Source organism: Athene noctua, chromosome 1 (genome assembly GCF_965140245.1).
Source record: "Athene noctua chromosome 1, bAthNoc1.hap1.1, whole genome shotgun sequence".
Lineage (NCBI taxonomy): Eukaryota > Metazoa > Chordata > Aves > Strigiformes > Strigidae > Athene > Athene noctua.
The window spans coordinates 173,311,605-173,337,971 of record NC_134037.1 but is presented as its reverse complement, the minus strand read 5'-3'; the positions used below and the strand labels follow the sequence as shown (position 1 = coordinate 173,337,971).

At 35.4% G+C, this 26,367-nt stretch overlaps 1 protein-coding gene across 8 annotated transcripts in view; it reads right to left on the bottom strand.

Annotated features, from left to right (window-relative positions):
* DMD (dystrophin) overlaps positions 1-26,367 on the bottom strand; it is a 1,208,865-nt gene that overhangs the window by 371,453 nt on the left and 811,045 nt on the right. For all 8 annotated transcript variants that reach the window (XM_074905425.1, XM_074905436.1, XM_074905445.1 and 5 more), the window contains one exon: positions 3,981-4,082. In XM_074905425.1, coding sequence (XP_074761526.1) covers positions 3,981-4,082 — 102 coding nt within the window. The remainder of the gene's footprint in view (positions 1-3,980; positions 4,083-26,367) is intronic.

Genomic DNA, 26,367 nt, shown 5'->3' with positions numbered 1-26,367 from the left:
TTTTTTTTTTTCTGTTGTAGCTCAAGAACCTACTTCCAGAGCTGAAAATGTAAAGGGCTGCTCTAATATTTATTAATTCAGTAGCAGCAGAGAGTGCAGAGAGCCCTTAAAAACAAAAGCTGGAGAGATTACACTATCACAGTCTGGCTCTGTTTTGCAATATAGTCACAGTAGCTCAGAAAGTCGATATGGATGTTATAAATATAATATCGGTCCTCACTATGAGTAGCCGCTTAATCATTCATGTGGATTTGAGCCAGTGATTTCTTTCCAGCAACGACAAAATATAAACCATGCCCACTGCAGACATTAAAGTGAGTTGTCTGAGGAAACATCTATGCCACTAATAAGAGAGTAGCTATTTCCAAACTATTCTATCAGAATTATAGTTTGATCCAATCCTGCATCTGCTAGAAATTAACATGACTGCATTAAAATGTTAACTTCTTTGAGCAGAACAGTTTTGCTGTAATTGCAACTCTAGACTTCGGTAAGAGGCATGAACGTCAAAATATGCTGCATTAAGGAACACTTTTATTGGTTTATTGATTTCTTTTAAACGTCAACATCATTGCAATTTAAGTGAGGTTAACATTCACACATGAACTAATCTCACTGACAGCACTAAAACTAGATAGGCGTATTTAGAGAGAGAAATGGGGTAGTCTTTTAAATGCAAGACTGAGGGCAACGAAAATTAGCTCCTCACTACTTACTGTCCTGCCCAACATGGGAAAGGACAGATTGAGTTCTGGCACAAGGGAACTACAGCTCTTCCACTGCCAAAGAAATCCTTTCCTGAATAAACTGTTCTGTTTAAGTGCTGTTAATCATGAGGTTGGGGCTTATGTTCTTGATATTGCCACTGTCACCAGCAGTAACCTCTCCTTCCCCCACCTGCAAAAGTTTACAGAAATGCATTTCTAAAGCATGAAATCCATTTTACAAAAGTGAATAGGTCTGACTATTAAAGTGCTAGTGCTTAACGGATCACACATCTCATCCCATTCTTGACTCTTGAATCAGCATATATTAGATTTCATTTGCCAACAAAAATATTTTTACAATCCTGTGTTGCAAAACTACAAGATCAGCACTTTTAGTATGTTTAGTGAAGGTGTGAAAATATACTTATTTCAGTGGCATAACTATGAGAAAAGATTAAGTATGTGTCAATATAAATCAAGGGGATTTAATTTACATTCAAAACACTACAATGAGAGTATATTATAAAGGTTGAAAAGGTAAACAGCTAAACACTAGGAAATGTAAGAATACAATGCACATAATTGCACCAATATCTTTAATTCCCTGACACATACCACTTTGCAGCACAGGAGACATTTGCACTGTGTACAAGCCTATAGGACCTCTACTTCATGTATGAAAAAGAATGGGAAGATTTGTGGTGAATTAAGGAAACCAGAGAGAAAAAAGGAAGCTAAGGCAAAGTACCTCAGAGTACTAAATAATCTACAAAGTTGTCAATCAGTGCTATGCAAGTAATTAGTGTTTTTAAAGAGGCCATGTAATTTCAACTTTTCTTCCGTTCCACCAACTAAACAAGCAGTATGAGTCAAGTACTGAATTTCTGCTTGCAGTGTGAGTGCTATCCATATCCTGCACAGAATTAGGCATGGTTCAGCCTAAACCAAGGCCACCACAGCAGCCTTAATTCAAGAATTTTCTAAAATTTTGAGTGCTTAACTTTGTAAACTTGCTAATACCTTTTCAAAAACGCCTTAAACTGAGTAAAAATACTTTTTGGGTAGAAAATTATGTTTGCTGAAAAGTCTATACTGGAATATATAAATAGCAGACAGTGCTAGAAGTTACTCATGAAAAATGATGACAGAAGACCAGCTCAATAAAGGGGTGGAAGCTAAGGAAACCTACATCATCAAGGAATCAATTCAACAGTCGTGACAGTATATATTCACAGTTTTATGACTTACTGTACAAGACAGTGAACCAGAAATTAACTTAACAGGCTGTTCAATTAACTGAACTACAGAATGTAATGAAAAAAGTAAAATGCAATTAAAGAGGGACTAGAAATGAAATACTTACTACTTCACAAGTAGTTACTCATTTCCTCACAGACACATTTTATAATACCATTGTCAAAACTACAACTCAAGGGACATCATAATCTTTATTTAAAGAGTTATCTTGTTCCAATAAATCTGATAGAAATTGGCAGTTTTCAGTGTCTTTGACGTGAACATTTTAAAGACATAGACACAGAGTACACTGCTATGTCAGAAATTTGGCCTAAACAGAATCATTTCACACCATTTATACTTCTGTCAGTGGTACATAAGTACTAGTTCTTCTCCTTGAAAAGGCCAGCATCGATTCTGCAATTCTCGATATGCTTTACAAAAATCTAGAAAGCCAAAATCTCTAGTTTTTCATTGTTTCAAGTGCTTGCTTTGTTAAAATGTGGAGTAAGATCCCCTAAGACTGCAGCTGAAGTCATACAAAATGAGTAAATGCCGTTATTGCAGAGTGATTTTTGTTCCATCACCCATTCAGTGTGCAGATGACATGTTTCAGTTCCCTACAATAATAGTGTAATATTAACCAAGAAAAATGCTCAACACAGTTAAAAGCTTTGCTTCTGCCTACTCTCATTAGCATGCTACTTTTAAGTCACCTTGAGTTCACCTCTTTTACTGTTTTTTTCACTGTTTAGAACTGATAATTAAAAAAACGCCAACATAGACATTGAAGAGGAAAATAACTCTTAAGGATTTCTGTTCATGAAAGAAGAAAAGAAACCATATCATTCTCAAATATGTATTAAGTTCTAAAGTGGAGATAGGTGCATTCATGTCCTCCTGTGAATGGAGATCAGCTGGTATGATTTACAAGTAATTCAGAGGAAATTTTGTGAAAGTAGAATGGTACTCCAAGTACGGTGACAAAATAGAGATGGGAAAACAAGAAATTCACTGCATAGGTCACCTAAAAACATCTTAAATTTGAGATGAAACATTTTCCTGTAAAATAAGGTTGTTGAGTGCCATAGATTTGGGAAAGCTCTAAATGCAAAGACAAAGTTTACTATCTCCGTTCAGTCAGAAGCAATTGCAATAGATACTTAGTGTAATCAATAAGCCACTATTACATTTTCCGGGAATTCTTAATCATCATCTTCACAGATACTTTATTAGCAGTTACAAAAACAGAAACAAGATCAAGCTCTGGTTGATAGGGCAGTGACCTTACTAGTTTGGTCTAGCACTCCAGAAGTAGTTGAACCACAGATGGGAGGCTGCTTGTTGATTATTTTCTGCTGCAAGATTCTATAGGATAGAAAATGATACTTTACTCTCAGTGAAGGTCTTTAGGAAACTGAGTGTAAAATATCCCTTTCAAACTGATTTCTGTGCTGGGGAAAAGGATTCTATAGTACATTTTTCTAAAAGAGAAGAGGCATTAGCCTTCTTAACAATGTATCCTCTGCTCTGATACAGAAGCAACTCAGTCATTCTACATGATTTTTGGCAGAGAAACTGAGTGGGAAAGTTCTATATTGCCATGTCTTCTTTCCTTCATGATGGAAAAATTTTAAAGCAAAGGACCCTCTTTATGACCTGACTCTTACCTTTTCTAGAAAACATGTTCATTTTTTTTAATTAACAAAATTTCTGAAAGAAAAATTAGAAAGAATGGAGTTTAAAAATATATGATGCCATTAAATAGGCACCAACAATTACATTTGTTTTCAACGTGGATTACTCTTGAAGAGGTAGAACAACCTTAATGTCAAAAACAATATTCCCATCATAATATGCAAAAATTTTCTAGCTGGAAACATTACATTTGTCCTGGCTATGCCATCAGAACAGAACAAATGCCATTCGCCAAGTTCTTTCATTGATTTTAAACAGAGCACATCAAGGACAAGTGTACAACAGGGGAAGCATAACCCATTACGCAGTAATGGATATTGCTAAAGGTTGCTTCATTACCTTTACTGGATGAGTGGCTGGTTTTTCCTTATATAAATGACACCCTTTAGACAAAACCTCTTCCACATTCGGCTGTTTAGCCTGCACTGCTGCTTCAGTTTCCTGAAAAATAAAAACACATACAGTGTAGATTAACTGTAGCATAAGCAATAAGACTGAAAAGTGTTAAAGCTCCATGGGAAATTGTAAAACACCAGTAGATTAGTTTCTGCTCGGGATTGGTTTCTGGGAAAACTTATGGATAGTAGCGGCTAAGGACAAAGAGGGTCACCTGAGAAAACAAAAGCAAAGAATGATGGAAAAGAGTAATGCTAGCAAAATAAACAGTGACAGGTCCCTTCAACCTGAAGGTTTCAGTAAAATGATTACAAAGCTAACATAGATTCATACTAGGAAAGGCAGGCATGAGAAATCTTATTTAAGCAGCTCTGTCTTTTTGTCTGTTTTACATTATCATCAGATTAAAAATACACTGGTAACCACTTTGTTCATACAGCACATGGCATTAAAACCATATCATGAGATGCAACAATGACACTGAATTTAGGAAGATTAAAAAAGTTAATAGAAAACTACTATTACCAGTAGTAAACTAGTACTTATCTATTAGAGCATTTCTACTAATAAATTAAAAACAAAAGCACAGTAGCAGAGACAGTTCCTAAAGGTATGTGGAGGTACCTACCATTAACAATAACACCCTACTGTATTAGCAACAGCATATTCTCTAGAAATTTTCTTTTTTAATCTGGAGAAGTGTCATTCATGTGCTAACATAAGGCAACTCCAAGAAACCCTTCCCAGCAGCTTCATTTCATCAGGCACTAACCAAATAAGTAATGGGTGAAGTACTACATATAGATAATTAAAAGAAAAAAAGTCACAGAAAAGTGTAAAAGATAAGATAAACTTCACCTGTAGTTACAAGATTCATATTGTTTTCATCTTTCAAGTAATATAAGCAAAAGCAAAAGATAAACAGAAATCCCAGAATTATCTGAGATATTAAAATCAACTGGTTTGGTTTTGTTTTCCTCTCTCTACTCTTCTTCCACCTATTTCACAGTTTGATTACCTTGTCCTATCCAACACTGCAGACTGTCCACTGATTCTCCAACTTGATTTTCTGTCCACAGTCTCAGTTATTATTAGTGTGACAGCAGACAAGATTGTGTGCCAGGCTTGTCACTATCTGATCCGACACATAATTTCATTGGCAAAAATTTTCTAGTCTTTGCTCTGCAATAAGCTTGTTGAAATCTATGTCATTTTAAGACTCAGGAAGGGGCCATTTTCCTCCTCTGTTTCAGCTCAACACAGAAAACATATCTACATGTCTGCCTGATATTTTACTTGCAAAACATTACAGGCAATCAGTAAAAATAAAAATTGTTGACAAATTCACTATCATCTCCCATTTGTCTTTTCAAATGTTGTTTATCAATAGTAAATGGAGGGAATTAAAGTTTGTATCATTTCTTGCAATGCTATTTGAAACGTTTGCATTTAATTGCTTTTTATTTTTCATTTCAATATTAATGAGATATGACTGTAAGGATTCATAAAGAATGAGCACTGAAAAGCAATGCACAGCAAAACTGGGCTATTGGGAGGGGGGTGGAGTTTTTTAACCTGTTGATCAAAGCCTCATTAAAGTTATATTTTCTTTCTTTTCTGATACGTTAGCTTTCTACATCCCTACTCACCATATAAAGAAAAAATAATCATCAAGGAGTGTTGATGAAGATGGCAATTTTCTGCCTATCTTGATAAAAAATAGGCATTTTAATATTTTATTTTTTAAAAAACCTAAGCCATCTGCAGTATTTTGCCAATATTTTGTCTTGTGTTATTCTACATGTCTCAAATCACTCTTTTTATAACACCCTGCAGTCTAAGAATACCAAGATCACTATGGGTGCACCTACGCTGCTGGTTTAACCTGCAGCATGAAAATGCCTTTGAAGCAGGTCTCTCAGTCTTCCCCAGTCACTGGGCATTGATTTCCACCATGGACTGCTCTGGGAGCTCACAAACTGGTTTCACTCAGGCTGTAACCAGCGTGGAAGGTGCCCTCTAAGAGGGCCCCTAACACAGTCCCAGGCTCTGAAGGCACCCCTCAGCCCTGACAGCTTCCGCCCAACACCTGGAGCTCCCCACACCTGCCCAGGTCCCAGGACCCCACGTCAGCCCCATGGACGCTGCAGCAGCGCTGGCCTCCAGGCTCCCACAGCCCAGCCCTGCCTGGCCATAGGCACCGCTGAGCCAGGCCCAGGTCCCAGCCCAGCCTTGGCCCACCAGATGGGCCCAGGCTGCCAGGCCCTGCCTCAAAGGCCTCAGTCCACAGGGAGCCACCAGCCCTACAGGGCCCCAGCAGCTGTAACAGATGGAGCAAACCAGAGTACTGGTCCATCCCAGGTGATCGTCACCACTTCCTCTTAACATTTCCTAGATTTGAGGAAAAGCAGAGGTTCTCTTAAGCTTTTTCATGTATTTCATCTGAACAGATTTGTAATCACAGCCATTAACACAGTCAAGTTCCAACACCAGGAACTGAAAATTCAAACCCAGAACCACCTGGCTACGGAAGGCATTCCAAACTAATTAAAAAGGGCTATCCATAATCAGAAAAAGGTTTTTAAAAGCAAAATGAATGATGGTACGATACGAATCCATATTCTGCAGAAAAGAAGAAAACATTTCACAATTCCTTTCACTGTCGTTAGTTTATGCTAATACTGGAATACACAACACAAAAAACTAAGATATTCCATTTCTACATATTATATAAACATTTGAAAAGGTATTCTTTGTGGATTCAAAAGGTATTTGTTTTTTAAGGGTAGAATACAGGTACAATCTTCCATAGCCAGGTAAGAGAAATATAATGTATTTATCTGTTAAATCACCAGTTCCTTCTGTGCTGGAGTTACATGAACTAATCTTGTGTAGTCTGATCTTTCAAGATCAATGGCCTTGACCTAAACTGAAATGTACTGTTCAAGTCTATCCAGTAGAACATGATGCTTCATTTGAGATTTTAAGTAGAAATAAGAATAGAGATGCGTCCAGGGGAAAAAGAGGTTCTCAGTATCTTGTCATTCATTTAGACACCACTGAAATTAACAGATATCTCATTAGAGCAGGAACTACTTTTGACTGCGGCACATGAATTCCAACATCACCTAAACCCATCGCAAAACAATTTTAAGTGGATGCACACCTGACATTAAATCACTGAGTAACTTTGAGGGAGCTCTTTGCCCAGTTCTCTGCCTGATGGGATAACCCCTTGATGACTTCTGCCCAGTGAGCAAGTTTCCAGCAATTTCAAATCCATTTGCTCGGTGACACCCTATTAATACGGGTCAACAGGCAAAAGAGCAGTTTGAAGATACTGCTCCATCATTCAGTTCCCAGAGAGAACAAAAAGGAAACAACCATAACATGGCCTCCAATGGTTTGCACGCAATAGAAGTCGCAGTTATTATCTAGCCTGTGCAGGATCAGGAGAACAGCACACACCCAGAGCAGGGAGCATCCGCTCTTGATCGCACAGTCCAGGCTACTACCAAAACTAATAGGACTTGTCCATGCTCATGCCCATCAGTTTTTAGAGAATACCAAAGCCATACATTTTTACAAGTCCCGATTCAACATCATTGATTCCACTGCCACACTCACTTTGCTTGCTGTGGGAGGATGCCTGTAGGGTGGATGCAGCACCATCGCTGGGAGACAGAGCTAACTCAACTGGAACTGCACAATTTATGAACTGTCTGTGACAGGAATAGTGATGCTACTTCTCGGCTGGGTGATGAATATGCTAATTAAACTTTTCACACATATGACAAATTAAAATACATCATCATTGGAAACTGCTGTTTCTCAAACATATATAAACAACAAGAATCAAAGAAAGGCTACCTTTTTTCCATGACTACCACCTATGAATTTTCAGTGGTGTTAAAATGGTGCATCCGAACTGATGAAAGCCTACTACTAAATAAGCCACATTGGCTTCTGCATTTCCAACAACATGTCAGTTCAACCTGCTGAACAAATTTACAGGCTGAAAAAGTGGCAGTGACTTGTCTACAGCCCCATCTGGACTATGAAAGTTTGTTGATATAGCTCAGAACTTAGAAAATTCATATTCCCTAGCTGAAACCAATATATTGACTAAACCTCTGGTGTGTATGCCAATGGAAGAGAAAGTTTGATGGCTTGACATATGTTATTTCAAGAGATGGTAACTATCCTAGCAGACACAGACAGGCTGTTTGACATATGCTGCATATATACTAGGAGGCCCAGACAATTATCTATAAAAGTATCTGCAGCATTTCAGACTGTGTATTGGTCTATATTAAGAATCACAAGCACTGATTCACCTTCTCTGGTAACACTGGTAAAACTTTTGGGCTTGATTTCCCAATGAGATTGTGACCATGGGACATATTCTGCAGGGACAGTAGGAGAAGCTCAAGATAATTAAACCTGTGTCTTCATGGTGAAGTGCAATGCAAAAATGGAAACTTAAATTACAACCATCAAATAAAAAAACCATCAAACTTTGAAATTAGTATAGTGAGTTGTTTTAAAAGTCATGACCTCTTTTTATCAAGATGCAACATTAAACTAAGATTAAAGATAAACCATTCACACGAAAACAGAAGCAGTAAGCTATTTCCCTTCAGTTTACTGATCAAGACAAGGCAATGATGTTTAACAAGCAAATATACTAAATCTAAAATCTAAAATAATTTGGAGGCTTTTAATTTAAAAAACACTTTTTTTTGTAATTATTAGATATATATATCCCGATATATATTTTACTCGATAACAGAAAATTACATTTAATTATGTTTTTCTTGGTTTTTAGATGACAGAGTGTGTAACTTGTATCCAGAATTCTCTCAGGTGGATTTTCTTATTCATGAACACAAGAAGTTCCAACAAGGTTCATTGAAATATTCATGCTGTCTTTCAGGTTACCGTTCCCAGATATTTTAGGGAAAAGTTATAAATAAATGGTAAAGTTCAGAGTGCCTCATTTTTTCCTCACAAGAAAGGGAAGTGGGTAGAAAGCATGAATATATGCCCATCTTCAAGAATTCTGGTTCTAAATAAGTGACCTCATTTTTTTCTTTGACTCAGCTCTGCACATTCCCATTCATGGAGCATAATAACAAGCTAAACTGCCACAATGAAGAATGGTCAGAGTAGACTTAATTAAAATACATCAAAGTTCAGCTAACACCACAGTGAGCATCAGTTCTTGATGGCAGGTCAGACAGTACAGTCAGTGGCATTCTCGGTATTCACTTTAGGTATTTATACAATATTATTAGAATGCATCCAAGACATGCTAATAAGAGTTCTGTGGCCATATTGAGGTGGGACATAATCCATCAGGGAAAAATGCCGTTGCCAGTATTTAGACTTCCTGAATAAAGGTGGTAATCAATCTTGATAAAATTCAAAGAGAGACAAGCTTGTACCTCTGTTCTTTTCTACATAAGTGATTAAAAGTTTTGATAACTTTCTGAATATTTTACTTATCTCTATATAGAAAGAAAATGCTCCATGAACTTCTCAATTACAAAATTTAACTTCACTTTCCCGTCTTAGAGTTTTATGAAAAAAAAAAACCAAAACACAAAAACCAAACCCACAAGTAATTCAATTTAAAGACCATTCCACTAGTGGCCCAGGTAGAAGCTTAGTGTAAAACTGTTTTATTGCTAAAAATATACTGTAACTAGTGGACAAGGAATTTTATGCACCTGCCTCTAAAAATGCCATTTTAATGAGTAAATAAAATAACCATTCTTCCCCCTATTACCTTAAACCATTGATCTTTTAAATGTGTGACATCCAGAGTATTCTCCCAAGAGAGTTTTCAAAGCTATCTTAATGGGGAAAATAATATTGTGAGATTCATCCAGCCCTTTAAAGTAAAGTGTGCAAAACACAGTCATCTTATTTTAATGAGACTGGAAAGTTGATACAACTATAGCTCTTGACCTATGTGAACAATTTTCTAGATACTTTAGAGGAGAAACAATTATTTGACGGAAAAGAGCACTACACGAAGGACCTCTTGATTCTAAAAGTGCAACAATTCAATTTTAGAGTTCATAACTGCTTTCTAAACCTATGAGTGCAATCTTTGTGCATTTTGTAATATACGCAGACACTGTGTCTATTAAGAATTGATGGTGTTTTTCATCATTCCGCTCCCTGCAATATCTCTGATTCCTGGTACTGCAAACAGAAAGGAAATAAAAAGAAAAGGAAATCCCCTACAATGAAATGGAACTAAGAAGGTCCCAAAATTTAAGCCATGAAAACAAAGTGCCTGAAATCCTCACCAATTTGCAGAAGGAAAGTATGTTTTTTTTCCAAAGCACACCTTCCTGTTGGCTATCAGAAATTGGTAAACTTACTCTGTACATCTAGAGTAGATGAAATGTAATTTATTTCCCCCATACAGAAATCAGTATCTATCCATTGCAGATGTCTGTCCAGAAAAGGAGATTTCCTGGCGGTACCGAAGACAGATGAAATTATTAGCTGTAAAGACATGACCTGCAGATATGGCATATGAAAAGAATTTGGTTTTAGTGGTCATATACTGATAAAGCACAGTTAATCATCCAGTTGGACTGTGAAGAGGCCCAGTAACAAGAATTCTTTGAGATTGGATATGATTCAGAATATTTTATTTTGAGCTTGGACATGACACTGGATGAAACAGCTGTTTCTGTTCCTAGACTGCAGATCCTGTCTTAGTTCCAGTGCATAATATAAAAAGAGATAACAACAGACCCAGGAAACTGACAGAGAAGAAGGAAATTTCACAGAAAAACGAAATGAGAAATTCTTGCTAGAAAATAGGAGAAGTCCCAATAATTTTATAAGCTCTCTCTTAGTTATGTGCTCTTTTAGATGCTGAAGGATAGCAGCTTAAGACGAAGAAGAGTTAGATTGACACAGTAGCAAATATGGACTACCAGCATAAGCATCTTGACTGGCAAGTGAAATTTGGTGATAATTATAAAAGGATTGAGTCACAAAAATAATTTATTTCTTCTTGTAAACATGAAAGAACGAAATCAGAATTTCTTCTCTCTCAATGCACAAATAATGACAGTTCTATTCAATAAACCATATTAAAAATCATTTAACTTGGGAGGAGACATTTACTTATTTATTTTACCATCTAATTCTTGGTTGATGTTTCTTCTCTCTCGGGTCAGGGCTTATATGCAAATTTTCCTCCTCTTTTCAAGTTTAGTAAATAAAGAATTATTTTCAGAGAAGTTTCTGGCTACAAAATGAAATGAGAAACAAATTAAAATCTACTACTGTTCTAACATTGGTCTGTTGATTGTAACATGTTTTCAGATATACCCAACTTCTGGTATTAGTCTTTAATAAATCATTTAAAAGAAATATTCATGAGGATATCTTTCTGCAGTTTGTGTTCCAGTAGTTGCAGTGGCATATATTACTGGAAGAAATGGTAAAGATTGCTCCAGTGTTGCTTCAGCAGCACAAGCAGTGGTAGATATCAGTAAATGGAATTTACACTCGTATCGTTTGGTAAATGTACAGGTTGCTCATTTCCAACTGCAAATGGCTAAATTATATCCACACTCTGGGTGGTGGCACTTAAGAAAAAGAATCCATAAGCAAGTATGTTATCAGAAGTTTATGGTTTTAAAATCTCACTCATTCATTTCACTCTGAATGAAGAAAAATCTAATTACAAAGTAAGAAACGAAAAGAACTAGTAAGCAAATGCTACTCAGTAGTGCCCAATGTTAAACAACTCAGCACAGATTTATATGGATGTACTGGCTATGGCTGGGACAAAGTTAATTTTCTTCACAGCAGCCCATATGGTGCTACATTTTACATTTATAATGAAAATGGTGTTGATAACACAAGGATGGTTTAGCTATTGGTAAGCAGTGCTTGCATAGCATCAAGGCTACCTCTGTTTCTCATGCTGCCCCGCCAGTGAGTAGGCTGGGGGTGCGGAAGAATTTGGGAGGGGACACAGCTGGGACAGCTAACCCCAAGTGACGAAAGGGATATCCCATAGCATATGACTTTGTGTTCAGCAATAAAAGATGGAGAAAGAAAGAGGAAGGGGAGTTAACAGAGTTAAGGAGTTTGTCTTCCCAAGTCACTGTTACGTGTCATGGAGTCCAGCTTCCCTGGAGATGGCTGAGCACCTGCCTGCTGATGGGAAGTGGTGAATAAATTCCTTGTTTTGCTTTGCTTGTACGGGCAGCTTTGCTTTACCTGTTAAACTTTCTTTATCTCAACCCACAAGTTTCTCACTTTTGCCCTTCTGATTCCCTTCCCCATGTCACTGTGGGAGAGGGAGTGAATTAATGATTTTGTGGGGCTGAGCTGTCTGGTAGGATTAACCCACAACAGTGATTTAGAAAGAATTCCCACGTGTCAGTAATCATCTTGCACTGCAGAATTTGCCATATCTAACAGGTTGACTCGCTTAACAAGAGTATCTCAAAAGAGTTAAACTTTACAGCACTATGCCAAATACCTCAAAGCTATATTTACTTGGAAATTTAGCACAAAATCTGCAACAGGACTGAGAGTTCTCCACATTACCACTAACTTTAGTGTGAGAAGGAACTAAGATTCTTTTAGACATATGCTTTTATTTTTACCTAAAAAATCAATCAAAAATAAATCAATTTTTACTCAAATACAAATCAAGTTAATATCAATCAAATAAAAGTTATTAAAATATCTATTAAGTACCAAAAATTCATATAGTTACCAATTTACAAAAAAACTGAGAAGATATGCATTCCCTGACTCTAATATTTACTACATAACCATCAATTCAAAACAAATTAAACCAAAGCCAATATGACCTTGTGCAGATAGAAGCTGTCGTTTGTGGGGGCTCTTCTTGAGATCCCAGTACTTTAAATTGTATGTGATCAGTAGAGCAAAACATAATCTTATAGAAGAGGAGTTACTGTTTAATAAATAACATGCTATTATCAAGAAGAATATCCAAGAGCTTTCAAGAATTGTGTTTTGAAGAGAAAGAAGATTTTCCGTTAAGAAAAAAGCACATGAAAAAAAAAATACAAATAGTGAGAATGTTAGAAAACTGTATTTTCTGAATAGGAGAAGAAATATCCTATGTCTGAAAACCTAACTACACTGAAGCAAGCTATCGTTTCGGTATTGACTTCACTAAATCAACAGCCTTGGTAAACTGCTCTGTCATTTCTGCAAGTTTCCTCCCATATTTATTTGCTCGTTTATATTAACCACACTTTTCTCTGGGATTCTGAACATTACCCAAGGCATTACTAATAGTACAAGGAGAAAGACAAAAGACAAAGCTGAGGTGCAACCTCATTAACTTCCAAGCAACTCACCCACACTTCTAAAAAGTTTATTCTTTCAACAAATCACATCTTGATTTACTAGTCATCCAATATTTCCTAGAACAATTCTACCACAGTACAAATACTAGATCACCTTTCAAAAATCTTTCCTCTCCTGAGATACTGGGACAGATATTTTTGCAATCCGTCCTTAAAGCTGCAAAGTCTGCTACAGATTAAACAGTTTACAAGGATTAATCTATTGGGAAAGTTTGGGCACATTTTCACAATCCATTTGTGGCTAATATAATTTAATATTCTTGCATTTGAAATAGATTTTTTTTTTTTTTTTTTTTTTTATAATGGGTTTGTATACACACTGTTTAAAATCTAAATGCTCAAAGCTCACAAAGAAAACATTGAACAGGTTGCTCCTCAAAGTCCCATAAAAAGATTTCTGGAAAGAGTGATAATTGATTTATGCACAGAATATCAAGCTGTAGGTTCTATGAGTTGATTAAATTGACATTTACTGCAGATTTTAATAACGCATTTAAAACAGGAGTAGTTTAAATAATCAAACAATATTTCATCATCAGAAGTTTTCACAGTTCAACCTTTTGCCAAATCAGACAGAGATGTCAGAATACATTGAGATAAATCTGTGGGGTATATATTACTTATGTGCTCATGTGGATGAACTATACTACCTCTTATTGCATACAAAAACTACTTATTTAAAAGGATGTTAGCAAAATGAAAAGGTAAAATAATCAATAAAGAGTCTAAATCTGTTATCTGGCCTAGCTTGTCAAGCAGAAACTGACAATTTGTGTCTGATGGAATGAAAATACAGCAATGTCCAGTTGGCGCTTTCATTCTCCCGTGTGGGTGAATTTTCTTTTATTTGTCTATAGTTAGGTTCACTACTCCTCAGCCATTATCTTCATTTATGTTCTAACTGGAGGTTGTCAAGTATATAAGGAAGTGATTGACAAGAGTTGACAGCTTTCCTATTGTCATTCAAAGCTTGTCAAGGTCAAAATTCAAATACAAGTTATTTTAAGAATAAAAAGGTTTTTGGGGTTTTTTTTTAAGGATGGCCTATTTTTATCTGCCAAAAATGAACACAACATGCTATTTTAAACATATGGCAAGTGACCACCATGGACAGTAAAGAGGTATAAATACTACACCCAGAGACAGTTCAATGCTTCTTTAGCAGTATAGCCAAAAATCAAGGTTGTGTAAACCTTAGAAAAGAGGACTCAAGTATAGCAAAGTACAGGAGGGGTGAGTGATGAGCCAGAAGGTAAGGAGAGAGTAAAGAGAAAAGACTGGAAAGCTGAGTAAGCAGGGAGAAAGGACCAGTGAGACTGACAGAGGAATTGAAGGCATGGTGTCTGGGAGGCATAGTGGTTTTTAATACTGTCTGAAGAAGATTTGGAAGAGTCAGCAGGATTTCAGTGAGCTAGAAGTGGAAACAAGGATTTCTGTATTTTGTCAACTCATTCCCTATCCAGGGCATCATTTCACCATTCATTCCTTAAAACACAAGGAATTACATTTTTGTTCATCCCCTCCATATCCTCATCAGCTATCATCACCTACATCTGTCACAACACCTCTGGAAAAGCATCTTCCAGGGAAAATGATAGTGCTGAGATAAAGACATGAGGAATTCCCAGGAAGTGCAGCTTTAACCTCCTAAGGGTTTTAGAGGTAGGACATGGAGGAACTGGCTAAGTTTCCTCCTCTCTCCATCCTTCCATCCCACAAATCCTGAGATCTCCTGAAGAGGTAAGGAACACCATCAGTAGACATTTAAAGAACATGTAGGATAGGACTGCCTGTTCAGGCTGGAGTAGAACATATCCTGTTCCTTCTTTAACAGAAGGGATTTGGAATCAAACTCAGCATCCCAGGCTATTTGATCCCAAAGAGCAAAGCAATGGCAAAGAATTTGTGAAAGTAAGGTATTAAATGCAAATAACCCCACATAAATTTATGCAGTGGTAATATGCATATTACTACAATAAAATCCAGAAATGCAAAAGAAAAAAACTAAGCACTGTTAGCAAAATATATCCATTTATTACAGTGCATCATATTCAACCAGAAAAATACAGAGGGATATGGAATGAAGTTGGGTGAATATCTGTATTTTAATTTACTAAAGTATTTTTCTATGTATTTTTTACATTTGTTATCATTTAAAAAAAAAATGCAGAGGGGAAAACATACAGTTTTACATGCAGTTTGACTCAAACTAGTTAATGAATTCTTTGACTAATTTTAAGAACATTCATTCTACAATCAAAAAACCCAGTGCAGATTTTGAAAACATAACTCAAAAGATGAAACAGTACTCAAAATGCAGAATTTAACTAAACATTAGCCATGGAACTACAATCACAAGACCTGTATGCCTACCAGATAGTGTTAGTCACAGTGCAGAACACATCTCCCTGCTGAAAAACTCAAGGGGTCAAAATCAGACAAAGAGGTACCATCAAAAAGGATTTTTAACAGACACTCACTGTCCATCTGACCAACGGCTATCAAGGTCTTGCACATATAGCCAGTGAATCTGTAACCTTCCTGAGATACAGAGCGGGCCAAAGGCACTTGTCCTGAAGCGCTCTACTATCTTTAGCTCTTCACCTCTGGTAAGGAGACTTTCTTTTCATAGGAATGTGCAGAAAAGATTAAAAAAAATCTCAGAATCATATACATACATATATGCACTGCATGGAAAATCAGGCAAATTTGAAAAGACAATGATTAAATATGAAATGTCAGTCTTCTGTCCAACACTGAGTTCTACTTATACAAACACTCATTGTAACTGCATATTAATTCCTTGGATGAACAGATAACTATTTTTAAATTATCTATATTTGTTCTGTGGATAAACATTTAAATAAAAGGTTTTTTGAGTTTGTTTTTCAAAATACTGCAAGTCACGCATTTTAGCATTTCCTTTTAAAAATGTACTTAAACTCAGTTCACATAATGAAACTCAGGAGAAATATTTTCAAACTAAAATTCACTTGGGAGGAGATAGTCTGGGATTTTTTTTTTTTTAAATCCAGTATTCAAGCAGCTTTCATAGGAGACTTGGAGAACAAAGTTGGGATACATAATGTTTTCCTAATTATTTTTATGCAATATGAGCTGGTAACTTTTAGCATTCTCTCACCAAAGTGCTTTTTGTTACACTATGGCATGGTTTAACCCCAGACAGCAATGAAGCACCACGCAGCTGCTTACTCACTCCTCTCCACTCCCTCCCTCAGTGGAATGGGGAGGAGAGTCAGAAAAAAAAAAAGTAAAACTTGAGGGCTGAGATAAGGAGATAAGGACAGTTTAATAACTGAAATAAAATAAAAAATAGTAATAATAACAACAACAAAAATAATATGAATTGTAATAATAATTGTAATGAAAAGGAAGATTAAAAAAAAAAAAAAGAAGAAAGAAAAGACAAGTAAGGCACAGTGCAATTGCTCACCACCTGCTGACCAATGCCTGAGCAGTGATCTGCCCCTTCCAGCGACCTCCCCTCAGTTTATATACTGAGCAAGATGTCATATGGTGTGGAATAGTCCTTTGGCTAGTTTGGGACAGCTGTCCTGGCCATGCTCCCTCCCAGCTTCTTGTGCACTTGCTCACTGGCAGAGTATGGGAACTGAAAAGTCCTTGATTTAGGATAAGCACTACTTAGCAGCAACGAAAACATCAGTGTGTTATCAACATTATTCTCATACTAAATCAAAAACACAGAATTGTATCAGCTACTGGGAAGAAAATTAACTCTGCCCCAGATGAAACCAGGACAGACTATAAAGTTACTGTATAGGAATCAGAGCTAACACGCACCTTGTTAAATTATTTCCAAGGTTACTTTGTTGGGTGTTTAAATACAGAACTTACACACAGGCATTTACTTAAAATTTTCTTAACGAGTGCTAATTTGTATTTTCAGGTTACTAGGCTGTAAACATGTTTTCATTTTTAGATTCCATTCATAAGCAACTTTCCAGACCATTTGTCCTTTATGCAATTTCCTTGTCCCTCTATATGGATTTCTGAACCATTGCTCAAATCTGTTATGTACTGGTGGTAATGATCTGGCATACCACAGCTAGAGATTTCACCCTGTGATCACATATTGCAAATCCACTATCCAATTACATAACTACAGATACCTTAATGGTAGTTAAACAAGCAGAGCCCAGCAGTCACAACTACTGTTTTTGACAATAGATTCAAAATGTTCCTACCAATACGGATTAGATGTTGTTATTCACTACATTTTTTTTTTCTATTTCAACGTCTACAATCGAGGAATGCTTAGGAAAGAGACTGCTTATGTGGAATTTATGCATAAGAAACAAGGATTAAAAGGGAAAAATTCAAGTTATGAAATATATAGGCATTAAAAGAGTTCTACCAGCCCATATAAATATGATTTGTGCTTTTTCATTTCTACAACTTTCTGACATCTGATTGGCACTACTCATACTGTGTTAAATTTGACAGAATTCTGTAGATTATAATCTACAGTGAGTTAGTGGTAATCTGTAATGAGTTAGTGGTATTCTCAATTTTGAACGAGGCTACTGAGTTAAAAATATTTGAAAAGTATTTCAGTAGAGTGAAATTTATTATATGCAGTGCTAATTGTTTCTTGGAGTCTATTATGAAAACAGGGTAGCTCAGCATACATGAAGCATAAACAATGTAAACCACACTTGGTACTACTTATTTTCTCTAAAGACAACTAGAAAACCCATAGTTAAAATGATCTTCTATTCTATGCCATAGAAAGCACTGTTTCTCTGATTTTTTTTTTTTACTTATTTAAATTCTGTAAAAATGGCATATTAAATATACTTCATTTTAGCAATGTTATCTGATTAAAAATATCCCAAAAAGTACAATACTTATTAAGTGCAGAAAGTTGACTAGTTTTTCTCACATTCTTTGTTTTCTGGACTATGAGTACTCAAAACTCAGAATTAAACAACATAAACTGTTTGCAAGATTTGAATATTTTTCAGATTGTTTTATCCACTAAAAAGTTATTATTCAAATAATTCTGCAGTATTTCTCCTCTTTAAAAATTTTGTCTTTGAAGTAAGGATTCACTAAATGAAATTCCACTGTCTCACAAACATAGAATGTTTTCTTGGATGAACATTTACTTGAAAATGTCATTAACTAAAGACTTATATTAGTAATAAAGCTATCAAAAATACTAGTTACTTCTTTTCCTGTTAACTAATATGTTTTATAGTTCTGGAGAGCAAAGAAAAAAAAAGAATCAGCATGGTTTTATTATGCTAATCAAGCAGGACTGAAGAAATGTGTAAATGTCAATTTTTCAGAAGACTTGGAATGCTTGACTGTATAAAAATACTGACCCACAGATTTAAAACACTAAATACCAAAGGAAATAATCTGTAGTAGCAGCAACTAAAAGCATATTAGGACTAGTCTATTTGTAAGCTTTTCTTATCTCTACCTTACTAGACAGTAAACTTTCCATTCTTTATATATTTGGGTTTCTAAAAATTATTTTAGCTAATGATTTCTTGTTGACTATGTCACAACACAATAAAACTTCCTTACTATGTGTGCATGCACACATGTACATCTTGGATGTAAGTGGTTCTTTTTTTGACTGTAAAAAGCCCTTCAACTCCCACATAAAGTATTTTTCTAAAGCTTTAGCACTCCACAAATGTTATATGAACTACATTTAAAAAGTGCAATCTGACTGCAACAGATCGCAGAGTGTTAATTTTATCTTAGTCACAGTTGCAGTAGGTTGTGATAGGAAAGCTTTTATTTCTGGTCTGTCTTATGCAGTCATTTTGATTTTTATATATTTAAGAACCCCTATTATTCTGAAACCTGACCTCTGTATCTAACAGTTCTTTGAAGAATTCTGGGGTTCTTCCTATATGCAAAAGGTCTGGGATTATCTAATCAAAATTTTTTATGATTTGGGTTCCTATCATTCATAGACTTGGGATTAAACAGGACTATTAGGAAGTAAATATTTAGAGGAAAATAAAATTGAGAGAAATCAGAGAAAAAGTTGGTGAGACTTTATAAAGATATTTTCTTAAGTTGCTAAACAACTAGTAAAGCATCTCGCATGACCATCTTTCCAGGATTCCTTATTCTTTTTTTGTAGGTGAAGTAAACAAATCTCAACAGAACTGACAGTAGGAGGAAATAAAGGTCAGTAGGTGCACAACTTTCTTTAGACATAATTCTGGAGCTGACAGATTGTTAATGCCATAGGCAAAGCTGTTTCAAAGTGTGAAGTATAGGTCTCTATCTACATGTTCAGAATAAGGTATTCTTAAAAGGTTTAAGCATATTAAATTTGGATGGCTAGATCAGAATAAATACATCTCAAAGTGCTCATTTATGTCCTTAAATAGACCATTAAGGAGAAAATGCAGAGGTAACTATATCTTCCATAATAGCAACACTTGTTACCTACTTAGACTCTGATTAGCTGACTTAGCCAAAATAAGCTTGTGATTAAAGATAACCACATTATTATCAGGACCACAAAAATAATTGTCTTGACCACAACAATAATTGTTTTTTCAACTAATATTAATTAGTTACTCTGTTTTCTTGTCTGAATTAGAACAGTGCTGATGGTTAACAAATGGAGTTTAGGAAATAACTTGATTGCTGTCTGTTAATGCAGTATTGGAGCTCTCTCTAGTTTGGCAAACAAAGCAGTGACAGAAGGATAAAGCTAAACAAACTCAGCCAAGGAAAAATGTGCAGGTTTTTAACCCAACTGTTGAAATAATTTACCGCAAGATGTGACTGTCCATACCTGGAAATTAGAAGGCAGTCTTGATTTAGTTTGTTTTTGAGAAAGGTATGTTGCAGTTCAAGAAGGAAATAATTCAGAAAACTGAAAGGATTACTTTATAGAGAAGGTGCCTTAGGGTCTCTTGTTTATATTAATATTTATGACAAAAAGAATACTTGGCAGAATGTTTGTCTGGGTTAAAGAGGAAAGTGGAGAACATCCTATTAGAAGTTTGTGCATGTCTGCACCTCTGTAACTGCTACACAGCTTGCTCTGTTGTTTGTCTAGTTATCTGCTGCTGTTAGATGAATATCCCCTTCCCCGTACATTTCTAGCCCAAAAAACTGCCAAAGTACCATGGGAAATCTAGCTCAAAACACTATGAATTGCCACAGACTTGAAAGAAGCATGGCTACCCTCGGAGAGCCCAGCAGACAAGGCAGAAGTGGAGATAGTGCTGTTTAATCAGGATCCAGGCCACTGAAAAGGCTAAACAAAACTTCCTTATGTCAGAATTCACTCACTGAAAGACATTATCTCAGATCATCTATTTTATCCTGCAGGACCATAGCTTCTCACTCAGAGGGTATGTTTGCATTAACAGTTGAAAAGCAGCTACCACTTCCTAGGATTGAGGTTTACTTATGTGTCTAAGGACTGTGGCAATACAACCAGCAACACCATTAAATTTGAATGCCTTGGGACTTACAAAACACACATCTTTAGCTGTGGATTTTAGCTGACAAAGAAGGAACAAACTGCTAAGAAAAATAAAGTAATTCAACATAAACTGAAACCAAGACCAGGAAAATGGGCTTCACTTTAGCCACACATCACTAGTACCGAGAGAAGCACTGGTAAAAAAAGTGCCAGCATGTAAAAACCAAGCGCATAGTAAGAGCTGAACTTCAACATGTCTACACTCAATGTGTCTCCTGACATGGCTGTATCCAGTGGTTATGGCTATAACACCAATAACCTAGACAGCAGTGCTGGCAGAAGCTGTCCTGTAAACAAAGACATACTATTAAGTATTTCACTCTTTTTCTATATTATAATGTAGACAATTTTTGTAGTATCTAGTAAAATTGAAAATTCATGATGATTTCATCTATGCTTTGAATATTAAAACATGCTAAATAGCTATCAGAATGAGAATAACTCCAGGTCAAAGTGCGAATGAACAGAGAAGTCACACTGTTAGCTTGGGAAACTCGAAAAGTCCACGGAGTTGTAAAAGACACAATATGAAATATATTCTAGATGCATGAGAAGCTACACTGAAGGTAGATTGCAAACCTGGCAGTGTTCCAGTGTTCAAAAGCAGCAGTAGAGTCACAGAATGTTTAGATGTAGATTTTATGCCTTCCCCATGCATATACATAAGTATTTCACAGGACCAGTCTGTATTATGCTGTTATTGTGAAGGGAAATTATGTCAATGTGGTAAAAAATATTCAACATTTTAAAAGAACTATCCTAATACTTTGAATTGGTAGCTTGCAAATATGCATTACCATGTTGCTTTATTTGGACAGTTTTAAAATTTTTTTTAAAATCTTTTACTCTTTATAAAAGAAAACTGAAATTAAGGATTAACAACATGAGTGAAGCAAATACAGCTACAGGTGTTTTTTAAATCCTGGGAATAAATTATCCTTTCTCTACTCTTGCTTCTTAAGTGAAAAATGAGTGAGTTATTAAAACCTAGTTGAGATTTTGGAAACCACTGCTAAAAATTATGGGGCCTAACTGAAGGCCTGGGTTCTAATTGTGACACTGCAGTCTTTAAATTATAGTCAAGAAAATTATGAAGAGAAATTATATTGGCATAAAATATATTAGGGTTTCCTGAACCATGCTGTAATTCTTTAAAGTAAGCGTAGAGCTGTGATAGCAGAATGGGGTGAAAGTAAACAAAATTTTCAGCTCATCAAGGAATGTATTTTATAGTAAATGCTTTATGAATTACAACATATTGCTTGGGCCTTAATAACTTTTAAAAGTTTTGTTCCAACAATTTCATAGCGTTTACATTTTTCTTAACATTTCTGCTGCTTTTTAAACTGAAATATGTATATACTGTAGGAGCTAAAATGTTGCCGAAAACCTCAAATGACACAAAGCATTCCAGAGATCATAGGACTACTAGGTGTCCCAGCATGTTCCTTGGTCACCACAAGGTCCTACTCCAACAGGGGTGACCAAGGAACATGTTAGACTTGTCCCTTCTCTTTATGTCTGCATGTTCTTATCTCCTGTCTCCTAACTGCATTACAGTGAAATAGAAAGGAGCCTGTTCCGCCATCTACTTCTGTACTAAACTCTGAGTACAAGTCTAGAAAACAACTGATATTAAGCATCTGGAAACATTTTGTAGGGTTGGAGGAGGCTGATATGATGCTATGTAATTATTCACCTGAAAATGCCTCTCTCATAAAGGGTTAATAAATGTGATGGAAGAGACAGAGTGTCTTTTCTTAAGTAAGTGATTATATCATGTTAGGCAAGAACATACACTATGTCTTCCTGTGCTAAAGCAAGGGCAACACACTACTTGGGATTTTGAAATCCATGATGTAGGTAGGCTGCAGAGCATCAGTTGGACACAATCACAGTCAATGACGGTACCAGTCTGGATTCATCATTGCAAGGATATGTACAAGAACACCAAACCTCTCCCTTTCATATAACTAGTTTGCATCCTTCCCTGAATCTTTACATGCTGAAAGGGGTAATGAAATAATCAGGGAGAGGCCATGCTCAAGCTCTGCAGCATGACTGCCCACACCATCAAATTGGGAGCGTTGCTTTTGACATGGGCCCAGTCATGGTCAGGGTTTAGTGTGAGCCACAGATGCAGCAACAAGCAGTTTGGATGCAACTGTTGTCTTTCAGGGACAAGAGTGTTGTTGAAAGTATGAAAGCTGTGCTGCACCAGTTGACCTCTAGGCCAAAAATATGGTCCTGACCACTTTTTATTTACTAATACAGATATAATCTTAAGAGTTATCAGAGGAAATTCAATCTCTTTACCTGTCACCAAGTCTAGTTATGTATTTGTGTCTTAAAAGTCTTAGTGGTTTGTGAAGCTCTCTGTAACAATATGTAATAATTTCTCCTTTGGCTGCACCTTTGCTACTCTCATAGAATTTCTTTTGTGCCACCATTAAAGGTTAACGCTGCTGGTGCTTTTATTTCATCTTTCTTCTAAGTGTAAATTTAAGGGAATTCTCCCCTATATTTAATAGTTGATTTTTGCATAAGCAGAAAAAACATATGAGCTTTTAAACTAGCATTTATTCACAGAAATTGCAAGCTATCAGTATGAACTGTGCAAGTGAAATTCACAGATATTCTCCCTTATGTATTTATTATGCATGTATTATATAGATCAATATTGCTTAAAAGGTTAAATCAGATTATCTGATAAGGATATGCATTTATTATATTCCTTGATTTATTGGAGGAAACTGTGATGTTAGTTATCAGATTATAGCTGCCTGCCTAAAATAAAGGTTACTACAGTTTTGAATAAAATAAATCACTGTATTTTGGAAAACTCTGTCAGAATATTTCTAATTAGTGTTTTAGATGCATTTTGGTTAGTATATCATGTTTTAATTTCAGCTACCACACATTTCTGTAAATGTTATATTTTTACTTCCCTGCAGCAAATAAGAAGCTTGCTTGAAAAGAGGCATATTATTTTAATATAAGATTGCTAACTCATTAAAGACACCCTATACACTCATTAAAAACAAACATGTATTCCTATCCTCTTTCCTACCTACCCTACTCCACCTGTTCTCATCGATTTCCACCTGCGTCTAAGGCCAGAAAATTTCTAACACTCATTATTTTTAGATTTTAATATCCTTATAGTACTTAAAGTCTATATCTAAATCTTTGCCACTCACATTAGTTTTGGAACTACTTTCCCAAATAAATAACAGAAAACAAAAGAGCTGGAAGAGAACTTAATGGCCGTTACGTCAAATCCTATAGCAAAAATAGTCTGGTTTTCCTGAGGACTTACATGAGCCTGGTCTTTTTCACTCAAGTGTAATATATACAGAAGCTTGATGGCCAGTTTTAAACCTCATCTTCATATCTTCCAGCTTTTTAGAATATCCAAAAAAAATTATTTGTAAAATTTCTCACCCCATCTCTTTTCTAAGAATATTAACAATAGCGTTTACTTTTGACTAGGTGATCAACAGTCATGCTTGTTTTTGAAAAAAGGAGTTATTAAATCCTTTAGAAGATACTTCAATGTTATCTGGATATTGGTGAAGGCATTAAAACTGTGGTAGAACAAATACTGAATATTTATACAGTATTTGGGAACACCAGAGCAAAAGACTTTGAATACATTCCTTCCATAGGTAATCACTCAGATGTTCTTACTTTTTTAAAGGTAGCTTTAGGTATACAGCATGGTAATTTAAAATTACACATAAACATAATCTTGTCAACAATGATTTCAGAGTATGGGTATGCACAGGCTTGACACAATGTAGGACGGCATATTAGCATGGATCTGAAATATACATTTGAAGTTGAGTATAGAATTTAATATTGTCACAAATAAGCTGGTTTCCTGAATTATGTCTACCCATTTTTGCTGTGTGTTTTGTCATGATTAACAATCTCAAAACTCTTACTTTGCTTATTCTTAAAAAAAATTATAAGAATCCCATTTGTCTTCAGAGATATTTAATATAGAGTCCTTAACCGAAGAGGTTCTCTCCTCGAAGAAAATTACAGTCTGGGTAAACCACGAGTCAAAAACATTTTAAGATGTTAAATCTGCATTTTTTAAAGGCAACCCAGGTAGATAACATGCAGATAAAATCTAACGTGCTTCATATAGTTACAGTCCTTACAAAAGTATAAACAACTGTTTCATCTACAGTCAAAACTGGTCAAGCTTTAAACCTAAGTGATCTAAATTTATGTGTGAAAGAAGTATGGTAGGGTCTTTTACAGAGAGAAAGTTTATTTGCCTTTCTTTGGAGCTCTTCACTGTTCCCCCACCTCTCTAGACATACATGATTTCATCCCACCACTTCAAGACTACACATTTTTTAAATTTTTTCTATACTTTCAGCAGTTTTTCAGAAATATTCTTGTCACATCATTAAGAGGACTGAAAGAGCCAAGCAGAACATTTCTTTCACTAGCAGTATGAAAAGCAATACTCTTATAATTTGTATCAATTTAGTCCTGCTTTTATTTTATATAAACTGTAATGGTGACATCATTCTAGGAATAAAGTAAAAAGAATGGAAAAATATAAGAAAAAAATTGATATATCAACTAAAAATTTTTGTTAGGAAATAAGGATAGGTAATTTTCTTGAAAGCAAAATTCCATCACTCATTCAGTATATATACAGACATTTGCAAAGAGCTATACTAATTTTATCTTTTAAAAAGGGAATGAATGTCATTGCTGAACTCATTCTGCCAATTATAGGACTGCAACAGGACTTGAGATTCACTGTTTTATATAATGTGATTGTATGACATAAAGTGTTTTGGCATTAAAACTGTTCCTTAAAAGAAAGTAGTGATGTTAATAAATTTGCTCAGCAGAATGACACATCTTCAGAAGTAGGTACTATTCTATTTAATGCAAGAAAAGTTAAAAATATTTAGAGTTTTTCCTTTTCTCACTGAAAACTGCATTATCAAAATCAATACAAAACTCAGTGTATTCTGTTTAACCTTTATATAGGTGAACAAGATGCTCAGCTACTATAAACCAAAGAAATTTCATGTATTTTAATAAGCTATTGTATTTTAAATATTTGCACAGTTTATATCTTGATAAACTCATATATGCCTAGACAAGATGCAAGGCCAAAAGGTCTAAGTATACACCCAGAAGGCTATTTGATGCTCATCAGTATTTTTAATTCTTATTTCTTTAGCCTCACCCAAAGAACATAGAGGCTTTTTTTACATACCTAAATACATACAAAGGATCAGATTACAAATATTTTGCTCATAATTACTAGACAATTAGCTTTATTGATTACTGGAATGTTACCTGTGCAGTTAGATATCTTTCCTTAGAGCCCTAACTGTTCTGATTTTCATGTAGTCATAATGAATCAAGTAGTTTAATGGTCTGCACT